Source organism: Tupaia chinensis, unplaced genomic scaffold, assembly GCF_000334495.1.
Source record: "Tupaia chinensis unplaced genomic scaffold, TupChi_1.0 Scaffold000048_1, whole genome shotgun sequence".
Lineage (NCBI taxonomy): Eukaryota > Metazoa > Chordata > Mammalia > Scandentia > Tupaiidae > Tupaia > Tupaia belangeri.
In genome coordinates this window covers 832,768-840,785 of record NW_006159506.1, presented here as the reverse complement: position 1 = coordinate 840,785, position 8,018 = coordinate 832,768, and the positions used below count along the sequence as shown (strand labels likewise).

Below are 8,018 nucleotides of genomic sequence, written 5' to 3'. Positions count from 1 at the left end.
ACATAAAAAAAAACACAAAAAAAAAAAAAAAAAAAAAAAAAAAAAAAAACTTCATTTCAGTTGCTCTAATTTCCTATTGGTCGTAAGAAGTATACAAGTACTTCTGTGTGATATATAAACTCAGTTAACACTCTTAATATCTGTAGAAGTAAATTTTTAATGGCTGGTTAATTATATCACTACATTTTTATTGCAATATAGTACTCATTTAAGCACTTAAAAATGGAAGGTGTACAAAGATTAAATTAAGACACGGTAAATTGACTAAATATTTGGTTTTTATATAAATAAAGGTCATAACCACACTGTTGACATGTAATACTGTTATAATACAACAGTTAACTTGTGAGTCTACAACAGAAGTCATCTGTAGTTAAACAGGAAACAAAGTTGAAAAAGACCATGTTAAAACAAAACTACTGGGACTAACAGGTCGGGATTGTAAGTAGCAACAAACATATTCACTCAGCTCCTGAGTATTTCAAGTTTTACAGTACACATTAAAAATGATTTCTTCCATCAACACTATAAATTCAAACTGTCGGATGTTTATGCATTTTGCAAGTTACACTGATTGAATGCGTCAGGGAGCGCGGGGGTCGGAACATCTTCCGATTGAAGTTTACATCACCCACATGCTAACACAAACACGACTTGTTCCACTTCCTTCCCCTCTCTCCCCCCACAACGAAGGCAGGATTTTTTTGGTTTGTTTTAGGTCATTGTTTCAAAGAATTTGTGATGATCGATTTGCACGTCTGAAATTCAGTAATATTTAACTCTTAGACAACTAAGAGGTTAAAGATGGAAAATAATTTCTCCTAACACTAAGTTAGAAAATCATCTGCATCATGCTGTAAACTAGGAAGCAATGTAAAGCGACAAAAACCTGTCCCCAGTACATAATTAAAAAATCTAAGTTTCAAATCGGCAGAGCTGGTCTACTTCCGTGTGGACTATACGCCGCGATGCGTGAGCTCCTGGAGCGCGTGGCTAGTGCAGGTAGTCTTCCACTGTGGCGAACGCACAGGATCCGATCCCCGACCGTGCCATCAGTCCCAGACACTGTGTGGCCTGGCCCATCGCTAGGGCAAGTGGAGGTTGCTTTGGCAGATTGTGGGTTTCTGAGGAACACCGGTCAGAGAAACAAACGGTTAGAACGGTCTGAACAGCATCTCCTGGGAGGAGCCGCACCACTTACAGAGCTGCCAGTGCCCGGCCTGCTGCTGACTAGAGGTGGTTTCTGAGCACACAACGGATGCCTCGGACGATGCTGTGGACGTCTGACTCCAACGAGGCAGTCCCGAGCTGTGCAGCGACACGTGGGCCAGTGACACAGCGCACACCACAGCAGTCCTCTGAGACTACAAGGTTGGACCACGGGGCCTAGGGGCATAGTGGCTAAACCACCGGGGTCGGTGCTGGTGCACCATGATGCCAGCGCGGTGATCTCCCAGCCACACGAGCGAGTCCCATTGTTAAGTGACCCATGACTGTCGAGGTCCTAACAGAATTAGACTTTAACATGTCAGACTCACAACGACTTGGCCTTCTACATTAACTGATGGGGAAAGCGTGGCTTACCTAGTGTAGAGAAGGGAGGTAAGGGACGTTTTAAACTTTACCTGACCAGGGTCAGTGAACACAGACACCGGGTTTTCATTACCTGTGTCCACTGACGGGTTCTCCCGCCTCGTGGGCAGGACCCACCCAGGTGTGAGCCGTCCCTGAGGGGTACTGGTGATTGTCACTGGTGGGGACGGAGAGCACAGAGCAAAGCCACCCTCTACGTGCAGAGGGGCTCGTGTACAGATGTTTACAATGTGCGGTTTCTTCCGGGGACCTGCACACCACCAGTGTCTCAGCTGCAGCGCAAACGCACTAACTACCAAAATCTGTTCTTCGCAGAGACAAAAAAGAATGGCAAAAAGTGGCCCAATCAGAAGCTGCCAATTTCTCTCTGGAGATGAGGTCCAAGAGAGTCCCAATTACTCCCTAGTCCGTGCAGGCCCCACTGACAGCATAGGGCAAACACGGAGGGGGGCTGGCAGGGGGCCCTGCAGTTTAACACCTTGTACCACAACATGATAATGGGGGGAGAAGAGAAACTTGCAGAAAAATGAAGCAACGCTCAACGAGAACCAAGTCCAGGACTTAGAGGTGCAGGAGCAAACAAAACAGCATTAAGAGCAGGAATAAAAGATTCAAGGACAGGCGCAGGAGTTGGTGAGAAAGTACGGTTTAAAAGTGTCTCCTGAAGGTCCCCCGGGCAGTAATCCTGCTTAAAGAGAAGCAGCTCAGGGGACATTGTTCCGACTGTATTTTGGCTAAGGAGACACCTGGATAGGAACATTTACAAGTATTTTTGGCAAATGAAACCTAAGAATCAAATACATCTAATATGGTGGCATCTGCCTAAACTAATAAACGAGTGACAGTCGTCTGACAGACGAGTGACCCCAGCAGAGTCATTTATAAACATGCACGAGCCACCCACAGCAACTTACTCTAACTGCAGGAATGACATAGGTCTGCTGTATTTCTACACTATTTTCGGAACATAGGCGGCACATGCACATATTTTTGATGACGGTCTTAAAACAATTTTCCATTTCTTAAGTTTCCTCAAGACAAACTGTTAAACTAGTCACTTTTCAGGAAACCTCTCCATGACTGAGTGCCCCCTAGCAGTGAGGGCCTCGTGGTTATCTACGCTGTCGCAATTGCAGAAAGGCGACTGAAGTCACCCATAATGTCCCTAGTCTCCCAGCACTGTTACTTAACTCCTTCATTTCTAATAGGGCTAGCTGAGTTTTGTATAACCAGAGAAAACACGACACGTTAAGCAAAGGAAATCAACGTCTTTCATAGTAGGTGGCCCTACGGTTGAGAAAACCACTACACGAAGGCCAGCACTCCTGCTCCCAAGCGTCAGTGTGAGTCCCTAACAATTACTGGGCTTTCTCCCAGCACTGTTACTTAACTCCTTCATTTCTAATAGGGCTAGCTGAGTTTTGTATAACCAGAGAAAACACGACACGTTAAGCAAAGGAAATCAACGTCTTTCATAGTAGGTGGCCCTACGGTTGAGAAAACCACTACACGAAGGCCAGCACTCCTGCTCCCAAGCGTCAGTGTGAGTCCCTAACAATTACTGGGCTTGAGAACGGCAACAGGTGGCCCTACAGTTGAGAAAACCACTATACGAAGGCCAGCACTCCTGCTCCCAAGCATCAGTGTGAGTCCCTAACAATTACTGGGCTTGAGAACGGCAGAGAAACGGAGGATGGCCCCATGAGTGCCACCACAGAAGTCCTGGTCCACGCGGCACGACTCCCTGTCTAAGTTAGTCTTTAATCTACTCCGTGAGTGCCACCACAGAAGTCCTGGCCCACGTGGCACGCCTCCCTGTCTAAGTTAGTCTTTAATCTACTCTGTACCCCGCCCGCATCTTCCTGAAATAGCTGAAACGTGTCACTGAGAGCCCCCAAACCATGCTGCACAGCCTTCTCAGGTGGTCCGGAGACCCGTCTTACCTGGGGAACTACTACAGATGCTGGTGTCGTGGGGGAAAAGTCACTCTGTCCTAAGTTCTCTCTGAAGGGGGCTACCAGGACTCAAAGCGCTGTCTCGTGTGGACATGTGTACAGGGACACCCACAGCGTGCAGCCACGGGATTCACGGAGGCTGGAACATACACGCCATGCTCTTGTGCACAGTGGGAGCTGTGACACGGGAGCTCGGGCTACCCCGACCCTGGAAACACCTGCAGTAAGAAGGTGAGGCCGAGGTGGAGGGAAGCCCACCCTCCTGAATGGCAGCACTCGTCGGCCATGGAAGCTCTTTGTGCCCTCACCCCTGCTCTCGTTAGCCCGCACCCTGCATCCTCTGTTCCCTGGCGTCTTGGTTCTCAGCACGCCGACCTGCTCCCGTCTAACCTCTGGTGGGGACCTGCCAGCAGTACTGTTTCTATCAACATCCGGATTCCTCCCACAGAGCCAAACCAAGCCGCTCCTGAGCAGTCCAGCATCGATGCACTCCCCTTCCTCTGGCCGGCTCCCAGCCCGCCGGCAACCTGCCTGTCTGCTGCCTGAACCTGCATCCTCACCACTCTGCAGCTCTCTCCACGCTCGGCCCCCTCACCCGTGCCCACACCCTTCCGTGTCTGAGGCAGCTCACTGCAAGATGCAGAGGGTGCTCCCCCTAGACCTCAGCCTGGAAACGAGTGACCCTTTTCCTAAAGAGGGATACGGGGGTGTCTGGTAGATTAATAGTCTGCATTTAAACACAGGGGACCACGAAGATACCGCGTTCTAAATGAGAAGCAGCAGATACCCATGGCTGTCATACACGCTTACAAAACCATGTTTTCTACACATCCCCGAGATGCACTTTGACTACTGTTTTATGCTGCTGGAATCCTTGTCAAACTGAGGAAGCCATGTAACAAAGGAGGAAGGTCTCTCTACTGCATGGCACATTCATATCTTAAAAATGTGGGAAACACACGCCTTAGGACTTTACTGACGTAAACGACGCCTGCCCAAACCTCTCGAGTGTGCCGGGCACCCGGGTGAAGGGAGCTTTGGGCTCTACTTACCTAATATTGCACTGTTGAGAGCTGAGCACACAGGTTCTCTCTGAATCGGGTCAAGCTGATTTCCAACGGGGCTGTTCCACGGGTCTGAGTATGCGAGCAAGCTGAACGCGTCCTGCGGAGAACACAGAGATTCGGTCTCCAGTGCACAGCTGGGCTGCTGTGCTCGCCCTGGTTCCATGGTGGGGACGGGCAGGGCATAGCTTTAAGGTGCTCGGCCTCTGGAACCTCTGAACCCCCTTACCCTGCTCCCCTGGACACGCCACATTTCTCAGCTACATCATGCAGCCGAGCCTAATTTCTTGCCGTTTTCTTGTGAACAGCTATTTTCACTTCTCCCTCCATCCCTACAATGGGGGTGGGGGGTGTCAAACATTCCACAGGGAACGGGCTCACACTGGCTAAGGTCTACAGGCAAAAGGCAAGACGCTGGAAACGACGATTTATTACCCCGACACAAATGACATCAAAAAGGAAATGCATGACACTATTTATTTATTTATTTTTTAATAATGGGATGAGGAGCGAAGAAGGGGAGGGGAGGGATAAAGGACAGAAGAAAGAGAAAGAGAAGAGACGCACTAACACTGGACGTTTCAGAACTGCAAACCGCGGAGACCGCTCCACAGCACGATCTGGCGCAGGTGCCCCACCAACCAGGCCCCGCCGGCCTCGGGCATTCCTTGCCATCTGGGGGTGTCTGGTAGATTAATAGTCTGCATTTAAACACAGGGGACCACGAAGATACCGCGTTCTAAATGAGAAGCAGCAGATACCCATGGCTGTCATACACGCTTACAAAACCATGTTTTCTACACATCCCCGAGATGCACTTTGACTACTGTTTTATGCTGCTGGAATCCTTGTCAAACTGAGGAAGCCATGTAACAAAGGAGGAAGGTCTCTCTACTGCATGGCACATTCATATCTTAAAAATGTGGGAAACACACGCCTTAGGACTTTACTGACGTAAACGACGCCTGCCCAAACCTCTCGAGTGTGCCGGGCACCCGGGTGAAGGGAGCTTTGGGCTCTACTTACCTAATATTGCACTGTTGAGAGCTGAGCACACAGGTTCTCTCTGAATCGGGTCAAGCTGATTTCCAACGGGGCTGTTCCACGGGTCTGAGTATGCGAGCAAGCTGAACGCGTCCTGCGGAGAACACAGAGATTCGGTCTCCAGTGCACAGCTGGGCTGCTGTGCTCGCCCTGGTTCCATGGTGGGGACGGGCAGGGCATAGCTTTAAGGTGCTCGGCCTCTGGAACCTCTGAACCCCCTTACCCTGCTCCCCTGGACACGCCACATTTCTCAGCTACATCATGCAGCCGAGCCTAATTTCTTGCCGTTTTCTTGTGAACAGCTATTTTCACTTCTCCCTCCATCCCTACAATGGGGGTGGGGGGTGTCAAACATTCCACAGGGAACGGGCTCACACTGGCTAAGGTCTACAGGCAAAAGGCAACACGCTGGAAACTACGATTTATTACCCCGACACAAATGACATACATCAAAAAGGAAATGCATGACATTATTTATTTATTTATTTTTTAATAATGGGATGAGGAGCGAAGAAGGGGAGGGGAGGGATAAAGGACAGAAGAAAGAGAAAGAGAAGAGACGCACTAACACTGGACGTTTCAGAACTGCAAACCGCGGAGACCGCTACACAGCACGATCTGGCGCAGGGGCCCCACCAACCAGGCCCCCATTCCTGGCCATCTTACTAGTGTTCTGAGAGCAGAGCTCGGAGCGAGACCACCTGGCCAACCGCACTCTGACCCTTCCTTAGGCAGACGGGCCCTCTGTGGGGGATAGTGACAAGAAGAACCACGAAGAAAGGCTGAGGTCCGTGAGGCTGCGAGACGGACCGCACACGCCACCTGCAGGCGCAATGGGCTTCTGCCCCAGTGACAATCAGCGCTCTGTGAAGATAAAACCGACTATGCTACTTGGAATCCCCCGTGGCTACTCATGGGTGCTGGGTACAGGAAAGACACTTCATGGCCCGCTGATGTCAGACCTGCTCCTTCCGGGACTGAAGACTCCTTACCCATCCCACACGCCTACTCGGCTCTGCTTCCGGTTCCCCACCTGATCCAAACGTGTCCTGGAGACAATGTGTGTTGGTCCTGTAGGGAACTCTACCCCAGCACTTGTAAAGGCTGAGCTTTTCTCAAGACTTAATCCAGCCGACCACCATCGAATGCGGTGCGGCCCCCACAGCACCGACACCCTGGAAGGCCATGTGCAAGGAGTAACTGGTACAGAAGCACCGCCGACAAAACTGTCCACACTGGTCTAGAGCCCGACGGGCCCCCAGGAAGACGGAGTGGAGAAGTTGCAAATCCTAAGCGCTTCATCTGCTAGGATTTAAAGAACTCGCTGATAGAAAAAGCCCACAATAACGACACCAGTAAGTTGCGGTGCACTGATGCTGAGGGGGCATAATTCTATTTCTAGGACTTTATCTCAGTAATAATTTTAAGAAAAAGACACGTGTATAGAAGTATCTCTAAATCATTCGACATAAAAGTCAATGAAAAATTAAACAGAGCGATGCTTAAGTAAACAGATACGGGGCACAGCAGAATACCACGAAGAGCCACTTAAAAATAATTGTTATATAAACTATGCACGGAAACTGGGAGGAAAGGAATCTTTATGGCAGTAAATAACATAGGGCAGCCCACAGCATGGTAGTTAAGGAGCTGGATCTGTACATGGCTGACCATGAGTTCGAGTCCCAGACCTGCAGCTTAAAAAGCATGCCGGCATGTGTGCATGGGTGCCCCAAATCCCAAGCAGGGTGAACGGAGGACAAAGGATCACAGCACGGCCATCTCCCATAGGGGGGTGCTGTCTCACTCCCTGTCTCTCTCTGGATGTACGTACATGCCCTCTGGCAAATTGTAAAAAGAAAAAAAGAAAGAAACAGAACACAAAATAGTGTCTATGTTCACAACCTCGGTAAAAACATGTGCACCTGGGAGTAAGGTAGCAAGCTAACTGAAATACTGTGGCTTCGTTTATTTTGAAAGCTGCCTTGGTGGCAATAATCGGAGGGAAGTGTGACACCGCCGAGGTGGGTTCTCGACCTCTCATCATTCTTGGCTCCAAGATATATGACGTCACAGCAGACTCACTGCAGAGGTGGGAAGAGGACCCCCCCCACCCTCCGTTAAACCAAGCACTGCGCAGATGTGCAGAAGCGGAAGGCCAGTGCCACTCTCGTTATTTTTTAAATTTGGGAAAGATAGTTATTGTGAAAAATGCTATTCACTAAACCAGCAGTTAGCGTAATGGCTGTATCGCTGGACTCCCACGTAGTCGGCCGTGGTTCGAGTCCCGGACCCGGTGGCTTAAACTCACGCCGGGCGCGTGTGCGTACGTGCCCAAGATCCCAAGAGGAGAATGGAGGAG

At 49.8% G+C, this 8,018-nt stretch overlaps 1 protein-coding gene across 2 annotated transcripts in view; it reads right to left on the bottom strand.

The window, feature by feature from the left end:
* Window positions 1-137: 137 nt before the first annotated feature.
* Window positions 138-8,018, bottom strand: part of RANBP9 (RAN binding protein 9) — a 75,642-nt gene continuing 67,761 nt past the window's right edge. For both annotated transcript variants that reach the window (XM_027774802.1, XM_027774800.1), the window contains 2 exons: window positions 5,639-5,750; window positions 138-1,124 (listed from right to left, as the gene is read on the bottom strand). In XM_027774802.1, the coding sequence (XP_027630603.1) occupies window positions 994-1,124; window positions 5,639-5,750 (243 nt within the window). In that variant the 3' untranslated portion in view covers window positions 138-993. The remainder of the gene's footprint in view (window positions 1,125-5,638; window positions 5,751-8,018) is intronic.